The sequence below is a fragment of the Megascapheus bottae genome, chromosome 27 (assembly GCF_031878675.1).
Source record: "Megascapheus bottae isolate mThoBot1 chromosome 27, mThoBot2.hap1, whole genome shotgun sequence".
Taxonomy (NCBI): domain Eukaryota; kingdom Metazoa; phylum Chordata; class Mammalia; order Rodentia; family Geomyidae; genus Megascapheus; species Megascapheus bottae.
The window spans coordinates 14,704,666-14,724,113 of NC_143535.1; the positions used below are offsets into that span (position 1 = coordinate 14,704,666).

Genomic DNA, 19,448 nt, shown 5'->3' on the forward strand with positions numbered 1-19,448 from the left:
CTTCCACTTGTGGCCTTTTGCTGGTTAAGGTACAAGTGTCATGGATTGGACTTTTCTGGCTGGCTGGCTTTCAGCTTTGATCTTCTTGAAAAACTCCTCTCTCTCTCTCTCTCTCTCTCTCTCTCTCTCTCTCTCTCTCTCTCTCTCTCTCTCTCTCTCTCTCTCCCCCCTCATGTATTTCACATTAAACAATTTCCCTTTTTCCCCTTCTCTCTGACCCCTGGCAACCCTTTCTACTTTTGTCTCTATGATTTTGACTCTAGGGATCTTCTGTAAGTGAAATCATACGGTATTTTTCTTTCTGTGATTCGATGTTGTTAATAATTACATGCATGCAGAGGTACTACTCAACCATTACTATATTTTTGCCAGCATTAAAACTCTATGTGATAAATTTTTAATGCATATTCTTTTTTTGTTGTTGGTAGTGAGGGGCTTGAACTCAGGCCTGGTTGCTATCCCTGAGCTCCTTTGTGTTCAAGGCTAGTGCTCTACCACTTGAGCCACAGTGCCACTTCCAGTTTTTGAATGGTTAATTGGAGACAAGAGTCTCACAGACTTCCCTGCATGTACTGGCTTCGAACCACAATCTACAGATCTCAGAATCCTGAGTAGCTAGGATTACGGGTGAGCCACCATCACCTGGTCGAATGCATATTCTCTTAATTACTAGATTTTGCCATTTTCCTGTAGTATAATTCCTGGAGACTACGAGGATCAAAGAGATACATGTTTTTGGTTTTTGTATATACTGCCAAAGTCTATGGTAATACACCTATCAAGATTATTGTTTCTCTTTCAATTTCCCCAGCACCAGGTATGATTATTCTTTTTCAGTCTCACTGTTCTTATACATGCCAAGCACTATCTCATTATTTTAAATTTGCATTTCCTGGACTACTCATGAGGCTTAGGCATCTCTCCATAGGTTAATTGGCAGTTTGGATTTTTCTCTTTTATGAATTTCTTCTTCATATCTTTTGCCCATTTCTCTAGTAGGCTCTCTTGCATATTGCTGGGTAAAGACCTCTGTGTATTTCAGATGTTAACTGTTTGTTGGTGGTAACCCTTTCAAACAAGCCAAATTAGACCAAGAAGAAGATGGAAGGCCCTGTCCCATACCTTTTCAGGAATCAACCAAGGCCAGAGACTAGACAGTGACCTTCAATGAGCACCTACTATGAGTTCAGTATTCTTTCAAATAACCACAGAAGTGGAAGGCCAGAACTTCTGTTTGCACAGTGATGATTATTTTCCAAGTTCCCTTTTCTTAACCTCAACCTCATATCCAGTATATTCAGCTTTTTAAATCTTTATAAAAATGGACAAGAAGCCCATTTCTGCCGTGTTAGCTACTCCCTGTTGGGCAGCTACTCCCTGTTGGGCTCAGACAACAAGGACCACTAGAGGGAGGCTACAGGCTAGAAAGGAAAGCCAGGCCTGCTCCTCACTGCTAACACCCGTGTGTTCACCTTATGCAGCTCCCCAGCAGCACCCCATTCAGGCAGCAGCAGGCCTATCCCCAAACAGTAGCTAAGTCCAGTTCCAAGGTTTTTTCCAACACTTACAGCTTCATATCCACGCCATTATACCCCATCTCCTCCCCTACCCCTGGACACCCCAGCACCCAGCAGGTACCCCTTCTTCACAGGACTGGGCATATATATGAGTCCTTTCTCACAACACCACAACAGGTTAACTAGAGCTCTTCTTAGGGAGCCTAGAACTCTTCTTTGTTTCTCCGGCTCCAGGAGTGGGACCAGCAGACATAACTCCATATACTTTCTCATTCTTGTCACCTACTTAATAACCCTGTTTGTAGTTATCAATTTCTAATCTGAACTTCTCTGTTTCAACTCATGCGTGGTTTCTGTCTCCCGACAGGACTCTGATTGGCACAGGTAATGGGGAATTAAAGGTTCCTAGGGGATGAAGGCTGCTTCTCTTGGCTGCCCTGCACGGCGCTCTCCTCCCTCCTCCATTCCCAGAATTATTTGGCTGCTAGTTGTCAAGGAGATGGTTGACGATTTCCAGTTGCCAAGCCTCTCCCTGGAGCTCTGCAGAGACATTCTGGGAACTCCCCGCTCCTTCCTGAACCCCAGCCAGGGAACTTGTAGCATCTAGCCAGGTTGGGGTGGAGGACTTTGGGAGTGGGGAAAGGGAAGCCAACCCTGCTTGAGAATGAAGAGAGATTGGAGATTGCTCTGGACTCTTAGCTTTCCTATAGACCTCAGCAGCCTAGCTTACCTTCAAGGGCAAGTAAGAGCCAGCCCTGCCATCCTTTCTCTGAATCCTACCTTGTGGAGCAAATACTTACCTATTGGATCCAGCCATGCTCCACCTAGGGCCTTTTAGCTAGGCCTAGCTAAGTGCCCCATATGTACTGTTACTTCAGGCCTTGTAGAAGCCCTGTGGCTAGGTGGGGCCAGTGCGCAGGGGAAGGCAGGGAGCTGAAGGTCCTGGTAGCCTTTACTAGGCTAGGATGGGACCTCAGCCATCCTGACGCTTTTGCTCATCTCAAGCAATGTTCAACCCACACCAAGAGGGAGTCTTAGAGCCCAGCTCCCAATCTATTTCACAATCCCAGCAATGTTGAGGATAATAATAACAAAAGAGGAACGGATATTTCATAAATTTAATGTATCCTCAAATAAAACATATTCCTTTATTTCATTAAAACCAAGAATTTATTCTATGGGTGAGAGGTATGGCTCAACACATAGAGTGCCTGCTTAGCAAGTGAAAAGCTCTGAGTTCAAACCACAGTACCAGAGGTCTGGCAGGGGGCGGGGGGGGGGGTTAAAGGATCTCTGGCTACCTCCTATATCCACATTAATCCAGTAAGCTTATTGCTATGCTGAGGCTGTGAATATATTAAAAGATGGGGATTTTCTAGTTGTGTGTGGGGGGGGGTTCTGAAACTGGGCTTTGAATAGAGGGCTTAGATACTCTTTCACTCAAGGCTGGTGTTTTACCACCTCAGCTGTAATTCCTCTTCCAGCATATTAGTGATTCACTGGAGATGAGAGTCTCATAGACTTTCCTGCACAGGCTGGCTTTGGACGGTGATCCTCAGATCTCAGCCCTCTGAGTAGCTAAGATTACAGGTGTGAGCCACCAGTGCCTGGCTTTGATTTTATTTTTTTGCAGAAGTGATTCTTAAGGTAAACTAAAAACATCATTGTATTTCATCAAGGAACATCTTGGTATTCATGAAAAGAATAAAAACATTGCTGGGAATGGTATGCTCATGCCTGTAATCCTAGCTACGCAGGAAGCTGAGATCTGAGGATCTCAATTTAAAGCCAGCCCGGGCACAAAAGTCCATGAGCCTCTTATCTCCAATTAACCACCAGAAAACTAGAAGTGGTTCTGTGGCTCAAGTGGTAGAGCACCAGTCTTGAGCTGAAGCGCTTAAGGACTGCACCCAGGCCCAGAGTTTAAGCCCCAACACAGACTAAAAAACAAGAACAAAAACAAAAAACAAAAAAAAACCAAACCCACTAGTACTTCATATGATAAAAATGAATGGTAATTTTCTGATATTGTCTAATAAACAATTATAATGTCTAATAAACAATTAGACTAATGTTTCCAGGAACAAAAAACTCAAGACTCAGAGTGGATAATTTTTTTCATGTTGCTCAGCTATTAGGCACAGAGCCTGGAAATAAACCCAGGCCTCCTCTCTCGCCACTCTGTACATTGGGATCTCCTTTGTTATTCACGGTCCTAGCACTGTCAGGGATGGAGGTGTATGCAATCACACTGTTAACCAATCAGGAAGCTAGGCCCAGAGAAATGGAGAATGGAAGGTTTTGTCCAAAGTGGCCCAGGAAGGGTTGACTGCAATAGAACTTCCATTATGGAAACACAGGTAGAAGGGAACCAGTGTCAGCTAAAGCTGGCACCTAAACCAGCCCCCTTCCCCACATCCAACAGGTGTTCCAGCCCCCTGGTTGTAGCATGAGCCTCCATCTTCCTTCCTTTCCTTCTTCTGGTCACTTCATCTCCCTTTTGCAGCCCCCTCTATCCAGGGCCTTTACTTCCACCCTGTTCTCCAAGGGGCAGTCAAGCAGTGACCCCTACCAGTCATCTCTTCCTCCCGCCTCCCTCCCTCCTTTTGGTCTCGAGCATGCCAAGGATGTGCTGACATGAGAGCCTTTGACCCATGTCTTCTCCAGCTTCCAGCTCATCTGCAGGTGTTCCCCAGGTCTGCGATTGGCCTATAAAAGATACACGTGGAAAAGCCACTTACTTCAAGGAGCATCTGCTTCCTCTGTTCCAGGCCAGCTGTCCCCATCCTTCTGTCCACATTCTGTTTCTCTAAAATCTTGGGATTGCAGAATCAAGATTCTGAATGGTTACAAGAGGCTGGAAAACTGACCTTAAACCCCTGGCAATAAAAGAGCAGGCATGTGGATTGCCTCAGAGAGTCAAGGAAGTGAATGTAAGACAAGAAGAGGCTAAGGGACAAGAGTCTTTTGGTAGGGAGACAGCAGTAGGAAACATGGGTGCCTGTGCCAATCACATGTCTAGCTTATCAGCTTGGGGAGTGTATGAAGTACTCCTCCTCCTGAGATCTGCCCAGCTTGCCTTATGGGTCTGAGGGAAGGCCTAAAGAAGCCGTAGAGAAACGTTTCCCTGAGCTAGGTGCCAGTGGCTACACAGAAGGTTGAGATCTGCAGATCGTAATTCCTGTCCAGCCTGGACAGGAAAGTATGGGAGGCTCTTATTTGCAATTAACCACAAAAAAGCCAGAAGTGGAGCTGTGGCTCACGTGGTACAGTATTATTAGCCTTGAGCAAAAATGCTATGGACAGTGCCCATGCTCTTAGTTAAAGTACCAGGACATTATAAAATGAAAGTAAGGAAGAAAGGTAAGAAGGAAGCAAGAAAAAGGAAAGAAAGAAAGAAAGAAAGAAAGAAAGAAAGAAAGAAAGAAAGAAAGAAAGAAAGAAAGAAAGAAAGAAAGAAAGAAAGAGAGGCCGGGAGTTTAGCCTAGTGGTAGAGTGCTTGCCTAGCATGCACAAAGACCCAGGTTCGATTCCTCGGTACCACATACATAGAAAAAAGCTGGAAGTGGTGCTGAGGCTCAAGTGGTAGAGCTCTAGCCTTGAGAAAGTCCAAGGACAGTGCTCAGGCCCTGAGCTCAAGCCCAGGTCTGGCAAAAAAAAAAGAAAGAAAGAAAGAAAGAGAAAGAGAAGGAAGGAAGAAAGGAAAAGGAAATGAAGAAAGAGAAAGGGGAAAAGAAGAAAGAGAAAAGGGAAAAGAAGAAAGAAAATGGAAGGAAAGAAGAAAAAAGAAAATGAGAGGAAGAAAGGAAGAAGAAAGAGAAAAAGGAAGGATAAATGAAGGAAAGAATAAATGGTGTACTGATATGCAAAATGTATTAACTAGATGGATAACAATATTGAGTATTTTTGTCAGAAAGGAAAGAACTCAGGAGTTCCACGGGCATCAGATAGAGTGTCAGAAGGGATGGAGCCAGACTGGAGAATGGCCAGAACTAGAGGGCCGTATGGTGCGTAGGAATTCCAGACTTCATGAGAAGAATGGAGAAGCTTTGAGCCTTTTTGGAAAATGTGCATAGCAGAACCTTCTCAAGTTGTTGTTGGAAATACACAGGATACCTGTCATTTCTTGCCATTGGAATCAGTCTAAACAATAGCCTTCATGGGTCTCAAGCCTATGAACATTCAATCTTGGCATAATCACATGAACCAATTCTTCATCATAAATCTCTATCAATTCCTTATAAGATATTCCTACCAATTCCTTAAAATAAATTTCTTTTGCGCTGGGAATGTGTCCTAATGGTAGAGTATTTACCTAGCATACATGAAGCCCTGGGTTCGATTCCTTGGTACCATATACACAGAAAAGGCCAAAAGTGGTGCTGTGGCTCAAGTGGTAGAGCACTAGCCTTTAGAAAGCTCAAGGACAGTGCCCAGGCCCAGAGTTCAAGCCCCAGGACTGGCAAAAAAAAGTCTTTCTAGGGGGTTGAGGGATGATCAATGATAAAGTTCTTGTTTAGCATGTATGAGGTCCTCAGCCCAGTCCCTGGTACTGTCCCTCTAGTAATAAAATTCTAAATGATAATTTAAAAGTTTAAAAGAAATACCTTGATAGACAGACAGATACAAATAGGCAGACAGACAGACTGACAGACACACACACACACACACACACACACACACACACACACACACACATCCTATTAGCACTTTTTCTCCAGCAAGACATGAATATATCCTCCCTCCCTGACTCTTCCTTCTCTCTTAAAAGGAAGGGTAGACTAAGGAGCCACTCCCATGGCCCTTCTGTGATTCTGATACCCTCAGGTCAGAAAGGCCCAGTGGGGCTGATTCTATAACCAGCACAGACTTAACTTCCAGGCCAGCAGAAACCCTGGCTGCAAAGCAAGAGCATCCTCTAGACATCTCCCAATTCACATTACCTTGGTTTTGTTCTCTACAGAGATGGCTGTGAAATTCCCTGAGGCAGATAGTAAGGCCAAGATTCCTCACTTCTGATATCTAATGAGTTCTGAAGATATTCCTAGGTGGAAAACAGCAGAATTGGAAAAAGTGGTCCATATGAACTTGTAGTTAGGATCAGTCCAATCTAACTTCATTGTTACACCAAGGTCTAATTCCCAGGGACCAGTCTCCACTCAGAGTGGGGGTGGGGGAGGTATACGGCTTTGTTGGATGAAAGGACAACAGTGTCTGTCCATGGGGCCACTGTACCAGGGCTAGTGAGATGCCAGCATGTCACAGAGAAAACCTCCAGCCCAGCACTCAGCTCTGACAGCTCTAATCGTGGATGATAAGCCTGGATGAACCTGATCTGATACCAGACATCAGATCCCTCTTCTCACTTGTGGCCAAGATTCTTACCCTCCCCTCCACCCTGTCCCCAGACGATGGAAAAGTCTGACCCCATCTCAGGCTGTCATTCAAAGACAGCTAAAGTAGCAGGACGTGCTAGGAGACAGACAGACAGCATGAAAAGTCAGAGAGGTTTTTGTTTTGTTTTTGGTTTTGTTTTTTTGCCAGTCCCAGACTTGAGCTCAGCGCCTGAGCACTGTCCTTGGACTTTCTCAAGGCTAGAGCTCTACCACTTGAGCCTCAGCACCACTTCTGGCTTTTTTCTATATATGTGGTGCCGAGGAATCGAACCTGGGTCTTTGTGCATGCTAGGCAAGCACTCTACCACTAGGCCGAACTCCCGGCCCCAGTTTTGAACAACAGAAATGCTGGGTTCCATTTATTTTATTGGCCAGAATTTATTGGTCAAATCCAGCTAGAAAGAAAAATAGTGTACCTACTATAAGCTGGGCATGTGTGTGTGTGTGTGTGTGTGTGTGTGTGTGTGTGTGCACGTGCACGTGTACGCATGCACAAGCACATGTGAATTAAATCAAACATACCTATGTATAAATAAATCAAAGTGTGCCAAACAAGTAATGCTTGAAATTGTTGTTCTCTACCATCAAAAATAGAACATTAGCAAGCACTCACGCCATACTAATATAAATTTTTCACTTAACATTAGCAATATTCTGTAACAGCACCATTAACCTATTTATCCAGGAAGAAATGAGAGCTCTGAGAGGTGTGCAAACATCCTGAAGTTCCATGGTTCTTCAGCTATGTCTGCTTCCTTAGCTCCTACCACCATGCCACCAGGGCCCCACAAAACATAATGTAATCCAAGCAGAATCATGCTAACTGGGTATTGAACTCAGGCACTCTTTGCTCAGAGACCCTGTGTTGTAGTTTGTTGGACTTGAGGTTGGAAGACTTCTTCATAATCACTGACTCTAATTCCCCACTATCCTTCCAATGTAAATATAGGAAGCTGAGGATCTTCTCCCCTGGATTTTCCTGCTTCTCAACTCTGCCTAGAGGGAATCATCTGGTAAATAATTCATAATCAGGGCAGTGAGGGTAACAGGAGAGTGGTGGAGGTATCGGGAGGGCTGAGGTTGGCAACCTGAGCAGACCCTCCTCCTCCCAGGGCCATCATGCTCTGGAGAGAGGGGGCACCAAGAACTAGCCAGGAGACTCAGATGGGTGATCATCAAGGAGACAGGAGCATGGTGGCTCTGTGGGCCCAGTATAGACCATTCAGATTCCAGCTGCTGATATACCTCTGCCTTCTGCATCGACCAGCCTCAGGTAAGAGAAACTCATCCCCTTCCAGCCGGTCCATTATTTCCCATGATCCTCTTTATTCTTTACAGAGCTCCCTTTTGCATCTTCAAGGACACTCGGGATGCTCAGTGACATCCATTTACATCCATCATCTGCTAGACATTTAGCTAGCCTGCACTGAGCCCCTACTATGTCAGGCAAGGAGACAGCCCTCTGCATGGCCAGAGGAGACAGTTATCCTGAGGACTGTTGGTCAGGCTGAAAGCTCAGGAATGATGCACGACATGATCTGATCTGAGTTGCAGAAAGTCCCTGCCCAGAGAGAGGGGGAGAGGGAAGAGAAGCAGAGGGAGAGGAAGAGGGGTGTGTGTGTGCTGGCAGCTTGGGTCACAATGTCTAGCGGTCCAGAGGATTGGAAACAGTCTGTTCTGATTCTGGGTCAAGCATTTTCTTCTGGAGTAATGGAGCATCCAAATGGTATCTTACCACTAATACCATGTCTATCTTTTCTTTTCTTTTTTTTTTTTTTTTCTGGAGAAGATGCTGGCATTGAGTTGTCTAAGACCGAGTAGCCAGGGCTTCAACCCTAGCCCCACCACCTACAGTGTGTGTGTTGGCCATATAGATTAGCTCCTTAGATTGTACCATATGTTAAGTTGCTTATGAAGTTGTCAGAGTTAAGGTCAATGCATTATGGGAAGAGTCCAGGTCCTGGCAAGAACAAGGGAGTCATATGGCAAGTTACTCTTGGGCACTGATTATGCCTCCAGGTACGTTTACACATGCCTACTGAGGCCTTTACAGGATGCAAGACCTCCCCTCATTGGCCACCCCTTAAAGGTAAGGGACTAGGTGCCTGTGCTGAGACTGGATTGAAGGCCAGGCCCTGAGCAGAGAACCTGAGGTGAATGACTTACCCATGAGGACGAGTAACATCTGGCCCCTGATAGGCCAAGCACTCTGTGACAGCAAAAACAGGGTCTCAGTTGTCCTGTGGTCCTGGTGCCTGGCAATCCATCATTTGAATTGACCAGTGAAGAATTCTGGGAAGGCTGATACAGGCTGCTGTCCATTCCTCCTGGCTGTTCTGGAACAAGATGGGTTCTGGTTCTAGAACTGTCTTGGAATCCTTACTCAGTGACCTCTAGACCCTGACTTGCTGGTAGCCATGTTTATCTTGTGCATTCCCAGGCTTTTCATTGTCATCTGACCTTAGGATGTTTGTGAAAAATACAGATTCTGCTGGGTACTGGTAGCTCATGACCTGTAATCTGAGCTACTCAGGAAGCTGATATCTGAGGATAGCAGTTTGAAAGCCAGTCCAAATAGGAGAGTCTGTGATACTCTTAATCTCTAATAAACTATAAATTTTTAAAAAAGATAGAAGTAGAACTGACTCAGAAGTGGTAGAGCACCAGCCATGAGCAAAAAAAAGCTCAAGGATAGCACCCGGGCCCTGAGTTCAAGCCCCATTACTTGCAGACATATATAAAAATACAGATTCTAGGCTTTGACCTCCCTGGAGTGAGACTCATGAGATGGGTTGATGACCCAGGGGGAGTCAAGATCTCTCCTCCAGGTCATTCTCTGTGCTCTATGAACCTTGTCTTCAGCACATCCAAGCAAGGAACCTCACAGGCTCCCTGGCTCCTGCTTACCAGAGCCAGAAGTGCTCCTTCCCCACCTCAGGCCATCTAGGATTCTAGAATAATAAGCAGAGGCTCATTGGGCATGGGCTGTGCTGAGCCCAGAGCATCCCAGACTTCTCTCCTTGCTCCTTCTCTCCCTAGGCCAGCCCTACTTGACTTCCAAAGATGCCCCAGAGGAAGAAGCTGTGCCCCTCCAGGGAGTGCGAGGCGGCTCTGTGGAGCTGGCCTGCAGCTCTGGGCCTACTCCACTGGTGGTCCTCTGGAGTTTCATCCCTGTGGATTCTGTGGTTCCTCGGCCCGTGGCTGTCACTGATGGAGCCTCGTGGAAGGTAGAGGCTGGGGCTTCCACTCTGGGGGTCGTGAGTCTGAAGAACAGCAGCTTGGTGCTAGAGGAGCTCCAGGAGAGTGCCCAGGGCTACTTCTTGTGCCAGGCTCTGCACACGTCCCCAGGCCAGCTCCATACCACCTACACCTATCTCACACTGGCTGTGCTGGGTAAGACACGAAGCCAGGGAGGCAGCTGGCCGCAGCTGACCTGTATGCTGCAGGGACTACGTGTTCTCTTTGCATGCACTGGCTCTGAAGATCTAAGGCTTTACCCCCAGAGAGTGAGGAAACCAAAACCTGGTTTCCCAGGGAAGTGGTGTTTGGAACTGAGTGAACAAGCAAGCCCTCAGCCAGAGAACCCTCAGGGATCTGCAGTGACAAACTCAGGGCCTTTCCTTCCTCTGCCCAGTGCCCGTGTACAAGCCACAGGTGCGGCTGAGTGACCCGTCCCCAGTGGAAGGCGTCTCCGTGGTGGCCACGTGTGTTGTACGTGAGGGGACAGAACCTGTGACTTTTGCCTGGCATCATGAGGCACCGAGAGGCCCCAGGGAGACACTGGTAGGGTTCACAGAGCCCCTGCTCTCACTGGATCCGGTCGACCGGACACACCTGGGTTGGTATGTGTGCAGCGCCCAGAATATTGTCAATGCAGTGAACAGCGACCGAGTCTTCCTGGATGTCATGTGTAAGTGGAACCCTTGGGGACACAGAGGGAGGCCACCCAGGCAGAGAGGGCATAGAACTCATGCAAAGGCTGGGGCTGAAAAGCCCAAATCAGAAAGGGGAAGAGAAAGATGAAGAGGAGGATGACCCACACCTCCCTGTCCCAATAGAGTAGCCACACGTGTGTCTTTGGCTTACTAGAGAAATGAAAACACTCTCTGTAGCCTGCACAGGCTGTGGACTAGAGGTTTTAAGGAGCTGTCTGTCTTCACGGTGCTGGTACGAGGAACTTGTGAAGTGAGGACACGGTGAATGAGAGATCTCTCAGGAAGGAGCTGGGAACATATGGAGGCAGGCAGGCACGTCCGACTTCTCTGGGCATCAGGCACTCCAAGGAAAGTTGTTGTCTGCAGGGCTCATGCTCAGTGTAGTGTTCAACATGCGATCTCTGTGCCGTTATCAGAGACCAAGAGTCTAGGGCTCCAGGAACCTCAGACCTGAGCATGCTGGGAGGGTTGGACCCTCCACCTTTCTGTCTCTGTCTAGCAAGTTTTTGCATGCCCTTGACATGAGCCCACACAAGCAGTCCCCCTGGAAAGCCCCTAGACTCTCAGCTTGCTTCCTGAGCTCCCACAATATAGGCCTCCCACCTGCAGCAGCCCCCCCACCCCGCCCATGGCCCCTAGGACTCTGTGTAACTGTGTGATGGGTCTTCCTTGGTCTCTAGATGGTCCAGACAAGCCAGCGATCACTGTGGAGCCACTGGGATTCACCCAAGAGGGTTTTTGGGTCAGTGAGAGACAGGAGGTGACCCTGAGCTGCCTGGCTGCATCCAACCCTCCGAGTCACTACGTGTGGCTCCGTGATGACACTCAGATCCACACTGGACCCATCTACCTCATCACCAGTGCCGGCCGCACCCACGCGGGCCCATACACTTGCCTGGCCCACAACAACCTCCTGGACACCCGCACCCAGTCCACCATCCAACTCACCATCTACTGTGAGTGTATGGGTGGGGGCCGGGGGACCCATAGCTGGAGCCTACCCATGCGTGGGCTCTGGCAGCAGTGTGGGGTAGGGGTGCATCTGGAAAGCCAAGTGGACTTGTGAGGCTCGAGGGAAACCCTCTGGGGGAAGTCCTTGACTTTATAGGACCCCGGCCCCCCAAATAGTTATTCCCATGGCCCCAGGCCTGAACTGAGGTACAGAGAAGGGTCGACTTGATGACCCCCTCAGCTGGGTGAGACGGGAGTTGCTATCCAGGAGGACCTGTGGTAGTCACAGGAGCCTGGACTCCTCCCAACACATTTACTTTTGCTCCTTCAGTATTTGCCTTGCCATCTTCTCAGAGAAATCCAGTCTTTCTCCACTTGCTCGCTTCTCCCAGCCTCCCTCCTCCTTGACATCTCAGGCCTTCAAGCCCCTTCCTAGCCCAGGCCTGCTGGGCACTGGCTGTGGTTCTAGCCCCTCCTCTCCCATCCTTGCCCCTCCTCAGATCCCCCTGAGAGGCAGCCCTCCTGTACTGTGCTCCCTGCCACTCCGGGGGCTGTGATTTTGCTCTGCACCTGGCCCGGGGGGCTCCCCACTGCCCAGCTGCAGTGGGAAGGGCCCCTGGGGACCGGCCCTGCTGCCTCCAGCAATGTCACGTGGAGTCATGCAGCTGCTGGGCTCCCCAACAACAGTGTCTTCACCTGCACTGGCCAGCACCCATCCCTGAGGCTGCCAGCCCTCTGCCAGATCATGCTCTGTAAGTAAACAGCCAGAGCTGGGACACTGTGGGCCGTGTGGGGAGGGGTTGGCTGGAGCCTAGGCTGGAATTCCAGATCTCAGGCTATGGAACATATGAGTAACTCAGCCCTCAGCATCTAGCTGCCCGTTTCTGTCTGATGCTGTGTTCTGGCCTCTTTAGTTCATGCTGAGAGCCCCATGACCTCCTCCTCACCGTTCCCTCAGCCTCTGTGGCCAAGCTCACACCCTACTACACTTTGGATTTGAAATGGATTTCTGATGTTTTCTCTGCCTCCCTATACCCAAGACAAATGTGATTCTGTCTGCAAAGTCCTCCTTCTAATGCCCCAGTTGGTTTGTCTTTTTTTTTCTTTTTTGGTCAGTCATGGGCGTTGAACTCAGGGCCTGGGCACTGTCACAGAGGCTCAAGTGTATTGAACTATCACTTTAAGTCACAGCTCTACTTCCGGTTTTCTGGTGGTTAATTGGAGACAGGACCCTCAAGGATTTTTCTGCCCTGGCTGGCCTTGAACCATGATCCTCGTATCTCAGCCTCCTGAGTAGCTAGGATTACAGGCCCAAGCCACTAGTCAACCAGCTTTCTTACACTTTGTAAATTTCATAGTAACTGTCTTGTGTCTGCTCACACCATTATCCTACCACATGGCTAGGCCTCGAGAAAGGATGAATAAAGGTAAATAAAGGATTGACAGAGTAATGGAGGAATGAGTGAATGAAGGCATAAGAGCAGGGATGGAGGGAAAGGAGGGGCTGCCAAGCTCCTCTTCCTCCCATAGGCCTGTGCTGAACCACCATCCTTTTCTAGGGGAACCACCCTGGAGCCCTACCTGTAGGACTACGGCTACAGTAGGCAGCCAGTTCATCATGCTGGGCTGTGAGTGGACTGGGGGCCACCCCCCTGCTCTTCTCAGCTGGCTCGATGGGCAGAAGCAGCCCTTGGGTGGCAGCAGCAATTCGCTGGCAGTCCACCTTCTGAAGGCCCACGGAGGTCTAGCTAGCAAAGAGTATACCTGCCGGGGTTCTCATCCTCTCAAGAGTGCAGACCTTCACTGCCAGATCCAGCTGGGTGAGCAGGGGCTACAGCCTGGTTCTGCTTCTGGGGCTGCACAGCCCTTAGGAAGCAGGACATAGATTCGGGGAGCAAACTGAACTATGTCCCCACCTCCCACTAAGGTGTTTTTTGTTGTTATTGCTTTTGTGCCTGTCCTGGGACTTGAACTCAGGGTCTGAGCCCTATCTCTGATCCTCTTTATGCTCAAGGCTAATGCTCCACCACTTGAGCCACAGCTTCACTTCTGGCTTTTTGGTAGTTAATCAGAGACAAGACTTTCAAGAACTTTCCTCCCTGTCTTAGAACTGCAACCCTCGTATCTCAGCCTCCTGAGTAGCTGGGATTACAGCTATGAGCCATTAGCATCTGGCAGTTTTGAAGATTTTTGATCCATAAAAGAGATTGGTCTGGGTTAATGGCCAATAAGAAGGTAATACAAGCTGTACGTGTAATTTTAAATTATCTGGTTGCCACAGTAAAAACAAGTCAGAGAAAAGAGGTGAAATATTTTAATTCAATATGCTGACTTAAAATATATAATTCAATTATGTATATTAAACATATTTTAATATGTGAAATTACACATATATTTACATTTAATTATATCTAATTATATATGTTAAAGTATATTTAAAATATTAAGTTTAAATATATTTTAATTCAACATGTTGAGTTTATGTTAATTTAATTCCAGTGTATTCTGATTTCAATACGCAGTAATAACAATATGAGCTATTTTTTGTTTTTTTAATCCTCTTTTGAAAATCCAGTGTATTCATAAATGAAACACAGCATATAGCCGGGTACTGTTGGCTCACTTCTGCAACCCCATAAAACACACACACACACACACACACACACACACACACACACCTTTTTGGACTGCCTTCATTTCAAGTTCTCGGTGGTCACATGTGACTACAGTATTGAATACCAGGTGTGGGGATGTACAGTTTCTCTCTCTGAGTGACATCTATCTGAATACGCTGCCAACACATTCTTGCCTGAGGTTACCATTTTATATGTCCAAAGTCTTTCTCCTTCTCTCCCTTCTTCTTTTTGTTTGTGATCCTGTTCCTTCTGTCTTCATCTGATCAGCTACTCTAATAGCAACTGAAGACAAAAGAAATTTAATATGAAGAAATGTTTAAATGTGGAAAAAGTAGACACAGGATGGGCCCATACAACAGCTCTCACAAGATAATTTACCTCTTGGTCTCCAGAGGCTTTGTGACTAGCATCCTTTGTGCGGGGGGGAGGTCCTCAATTCAAAACAGTTCCTTTTCTATTACTCAGTTTCAAGACCGGAAATTCCATCAGAGGAGATTCATCAACACCTGAGAGTCTGGGTCTTTAATAAGAGTCTGTCCATAAAAACAGAACACCTGCTCTAGCCTCGCACTTTGCCTGAAGTCAGGAGGGGGAGGGCACAAGGGGGCGGAGGCCCCTTCCAGATATTAGAGGGGGTTTATGCAGACATGAGTAAGGCAGCACCCCCTCCCTGCAAGAGTGGAGGCTGGAGAAGCATGAAGAGGGGGCAGGAAGATGAAGAAGCATTGCCGTTGCCAGCAAACCAGATGTGACGGGTACTTGGTATAGGCTGGGAGTCTGATGAGATTGTGGCCTGACTCAGGGAAAGCTCCATCATCCTCTGTCTTTTCTTCCCTTCTGCTTTCTACCACTTTTACCACTGGCCAACATTTCTCCTTCAAGCCTTGCACGTTGCTGGAGACAGTCACCAGTTCCATCCTCGCTTTCTCTGTCCTTGCAGAAGCCCCCCAGCTGGCAGTAGCTGAGTCCCAGGTGTCAGTGTTGGAGGGGGAAGAGGCCTGGCTGGAGTGTACTCTCCGAGGAGGTGTGCCCCCAGCCCAGCTCCTCTGGCTGGCACCCTGGCAACAGCAGGTGGAACAGAGCACTTCCGGATTCATGCTATACTCCAAGAGTACTCAACTGCGCCTCCAAATCCGAGATGCTGACCCAGCACACCACAGGGGCATCTACCAGTGTGTAGCCCACAATGCCGTGGGCAACAGCAGCCAGGATGTGCTGCTGGAGGTTTTGCGTGAGTGCAGGGCTTATATGCTTGGGTGGCAAGGACATAGCAGTCCCAGAGTCCTTTGTAGAAAGCCCTAGAAATTCCTTGCTGTACTATTTGGACACTCTGGTCTCCTTCAGGCTTCAAGAAGACACCTCCCCCTCCCCCCACGGCCCTGTCCATCACAGTTCTAGTGGGCTAGATGAGCTTGAATCTCATTCTGCACATGCATGCAGAATCAGATGCAATCTGAACCATTTCCTTGTCCTCAATTCATGGAGGAAGTGGGCTTGGTAGATTTGCTCAGGAGTGTGAACCCTAATCTAGCACATCCCCAATCGAGTGCATCTTCCACACTGCAGGCAGTCTCTCCACAGGAGCCAATGTGGCTGGTTGTGTGTCTCCCCACCTCATTCGCCTCCAGGGTATCCGGCTCCTCCCAATGTGACCATCAACCACCTGATGTACAGGCGGCACAGGAGAGAGGTGCAGCTGCAGTGGGCGCTCCAGGGACCCGGGAACCTGACTGGCTTTCTGGTGCAGCGGAGGTCCAGTGTCTCCAGCCCGGGAACTGGGGCTTGGGAGACAGCAGCTAGAGACATTGAGCCAGAGAGCAGGGACCGGCTTCTGGGAGGCTTGGACCCAGAGGTCCTTTATGCCTTCCGAATTCTGGCTCTGAATCACCGAACTGCAGGACATCCCTCCGAGGTGAAGACACCAGGTGCTGGGCTGGTGGCAGGGAGGGACTCCTCTTCCCCACCCAGCTCCATCGTCTTCCTCTCTAAGCTGATCCATATCACCCTCCATTCCTTTGCTGGGTTCCACCCTCATCTTGGGGGGGCTTGGGTAATAGTCCCACCCCAGTCCCACCCCAGGAGTTCAAGAGGTTCCAGGCCTAGGGGCAGAACCTCAACCCAACTTGAATCAGAAAAAACATGGGAGAGGGAGCAGGGTGATGGCAATTTCTCATGGAGAGGAACCCCACTCTGTGCCTCAGTCTCACCTCCTGGGGTACACAGGACTTTCAGTTTCCTGTTGATTTCTCTCTGTTCTGGGAAACTCTTATTTTATGGCCAGGCTGCCAAGACAAGCAGGCTTTTGCTTTCTGAGCCAGAAACAGGGGATTTGGCTGAGGGCTCAAATGATCAGGAGCAGTGGGCAGTCAGAACACCTCTTCCTCTGGGAGGGAACTTATTGCCAGGTTCTCAGGAGTCTCCACGGTAACTGGCAGACAAGCTGATCAGGACACCCACCTCCTTCCTCCTGTGTGGCTCTAAACCCTGCAACCCCCCCCGCCCCAGTGGACCCGCCCTTCAGTGCCTATCCAGCAGTGGTGGGTGCAGCAGGCACAGGAATGGTGGTGGCAACGGTGGCTTCTCTGCTGGTGTTCCAGTACGCTGCACGGCATCCACACACTTTCCCCTGTGAGTCTGAAAACTTGGTAGATGCACACCCAAGGGAGAAATGAGGTTCTTCCTAATTTCTGTGACCCTCTCCCCAAGGCTGATGTTGTCTTCTGGCCCTCTAGACCCCACCCAGCCTCAGGCTCTGGGCCCATCTCCTTCTGGTTCCTGGAGACCAGGAATGGAGGACAGGGAGGGTCATTCTTCTGAGATCCAGCTCAAGTCTGTCAAGTAACTCTTCTCCTTTCCTTCCCGCAGGTCTTGGGAGGCTGCTTATTCCCCTGTGAGTGTGGGGTTCTAGGTGAGAGCTTGCGTTTCATCACGAGGGAAGGCTAAACACACTTGCCACCAACTTTCCTCTTGTCCTTTCTCCACAGGGAACACAGGGACCAACAAGAAGGCTCAGGAGAAGACCTAGAGACACAGGCAGGTAAGCACAATTTTATACTAAAGATTATTCAGAAGAATGAAGAAAAAAGAATAACCAACCCCCTGGGGGTTGGAGGTGTGGCTCAGGTGGTGGGGCACCAACCAATGAGTGAAGCATTAGATACTGAGATACTGAGTCCTGGTCAGCTGACTTTCATTCACATGCTGTCTGGACTGACTGGTTCTGGGGAGGAGGGGGGGCGTTGGGCAGAATCTGTGCTGCCACCCCTCACCAAGATGTCTCTCTCTTCTCCATCCATCGATACTCTTGGTAGGCATGGAGACACCAGTCACCTCTTCAAGTTTGAGTCCTGGACAAGAAGCCACTGATGCTCCCGTCAATGTCACTATCACCGTGACAGCAGCAGCATCATGAGGAAGGTGTGAACAGGCCAAGGGACATGGAAAGATCCAGGCATGTCTCTTTTTAAGATCCTAGTTTTAAAAGCACACACATTTACTACTGGACTCTCCAGTCTCAGGGCCTCCAGGGTCTTGGTCATAGAGAAGATCTGGCCTCGTCTACAGTTGTATGAGCACGTAAGCCGCTTCCAGGAAAAACAACAAAAACCAGAAAAACTGTGGATTGAGCAATTGCTAAATAAATCATACCTAATGTTCTTACTGACGGTTACTTCAATTCCAACTTATTCAGAGAGAGGCCCACGTTTAGCAAGAGGGAGCTAGAGGCATGGGTGTGTTGCCTTTGTTCAAGTGCAGCTTAGAAGCATCATTGACCTGCAAGTGGCCAGGCTCCACAGGTCTGTGCCAGCAGGACACAAAGGTGCTCCAGAAACAGCATCCAGCCACCAGGCCCGAGGGAGCTGGCTGACAGAGGGGAGAGGCTGTTCCAAAGTCACACTTTGTCAGCTGCCAACATGAGTCACTGGCTCCGAGTGTGCGTATATGTGTGTGTATGTGTGTCTGTGTGTGTGTATGTGTGTCTGTCTGAAATGAGAGTGAAGCACAAATGAATGCTTGTTCAGCTGACTTCGAGGAGTTAGGGCTCAGAGCTGCCTCCACAGGGGAATGAGATGAGAAGAAACAGCCAGATGGCCAAAGGATGATGTGCCAGCAATAAGGAAAGTGGCGCCTGACAGGAGACAGAAAAGGAGAGAAACTTCAGAAGTGACTCGAGTTCTCACAGATTTAGACTTTATTAGAAGAGAAGTTTCAGCTTCTTTCAAAGCTCTCAGGACTGGGGTTAATATTTAAAGAAGGCCAATTTAAGTGTGGGATAAATAAAATACAAAAGGGCTATACCTGATAGCACAGGTAATGTTGGCTTTCTGGTCAAGACAGACCTAGAAAATTCTCTCTCCACCCCCGGCCCCCCCCTTTTTTTTGCCAGTCCTGGGCTTGAGCTCATGGGCTGAGCACTGTCCTTGGACTTTTCTCAAGGCTAGAGCTCTACCACTTGAGCCTCAGCACCACTTCCAGCTTTTTTCTATGTATGTGGTACCAAGGAATTGAACCTGGGTCTTCGTGCATGCTAGGCAAACTACCACTAGGCCAAACTCCTGGGCCTGCTCCCCCTTTTTTTTAGGGCAGTGAAACAAACTTCTTTTGAGGTAACTGTATTTCTACCATGGAATTTTTGACAATGGTCCTGGGTAGAGGTGGCAAAAACAATATGTAAAGAAGAACCTCCCTCCTCTTCCTTCCCAGGAAGTGTTTGGTGATGCTGAGGAGACCTTACCTCCACACTAGAATTTCTTCAGCCTTCTTATCCCATATTTGCCCAAGATCCTATTTGCTTCTTCAGGAGCTGGACCACCAGAGTCAGGGCACATAAATAACTAACCTGGCTCTTGAATCTACATGGGGGAAACATTATGGAGGGAAGAAAAGATAGGGAGCTCCAAGACACTATATCCACTGCATGCACATTGTATGGCCACTTTGAACAGACAAGGGATGTCTCAGTCTCCCCGTCTTCATAGGAGACAACATGAAAAGCAGCATTCTTTTTAATAT

The 19,448-nt window shown here is 48.4% G+C and overlaps 1 protein-coding gene across 1 annotated transcript; it reads left to right on the forward strand.

Annotated features, from left to right (window-relative positions):
• The first annotated feature begins 8,104 nt into the window (after nt 1–8,104).
• Nucleotides 8,105–17,847, forward strand: Vsig10l2 (V-set and immunoglobulin domain containing 10 like 2). Its single transcript, XM_090319762.1, has 12 exons — nt 8,105–8,186; nt 9,953–10,306; nt 10,548–10,823; nt 11,529–11,804; nt 12,300–12,551; nt 13,359–13,619; nt 15,376–15,666; nt 16,064–16,360; nt 16,941–17,063; nt 17,301–17,325; nt 17,420–17,472; nt 17,747–17,847. Exons 1-12 carry the CDS (start codon nt 8,105–8,107, stop codon nt 17,845–17,847), a joined length of 2,391 nt encoding a protein of 796 aa, XP_090175888.1.
• Nucleotides 17,848–19,448: the final 1,601 nt, after the last annotated feature.

Excerpts from the sequence above, each read along its gene's own strand:
- Vsig10l2 (XM_090319762.1), top strand. The coding sequence starts at position 8,105 with ATGGTGGCTCTGTGGGCCCAGTATAGACCATTCAGATTCCAGCTGCTG. Across the intron at positions 10,824-11,528 it reads AGTCTTCCTGGATGTCATGT|ATGGTCCAGACAAGCCAGCG; the intron begins GTAAGTGGAACC and ends CTTGGTCTCTAG. Across the intron at positions 17,064-17,300 it reads GCATCCACACACTTTCCCCT|GTCTTGGGAGGCTGCTTATT; the intron begins GTGAGTCTGAAA and ends TCCTTCCCGCAG.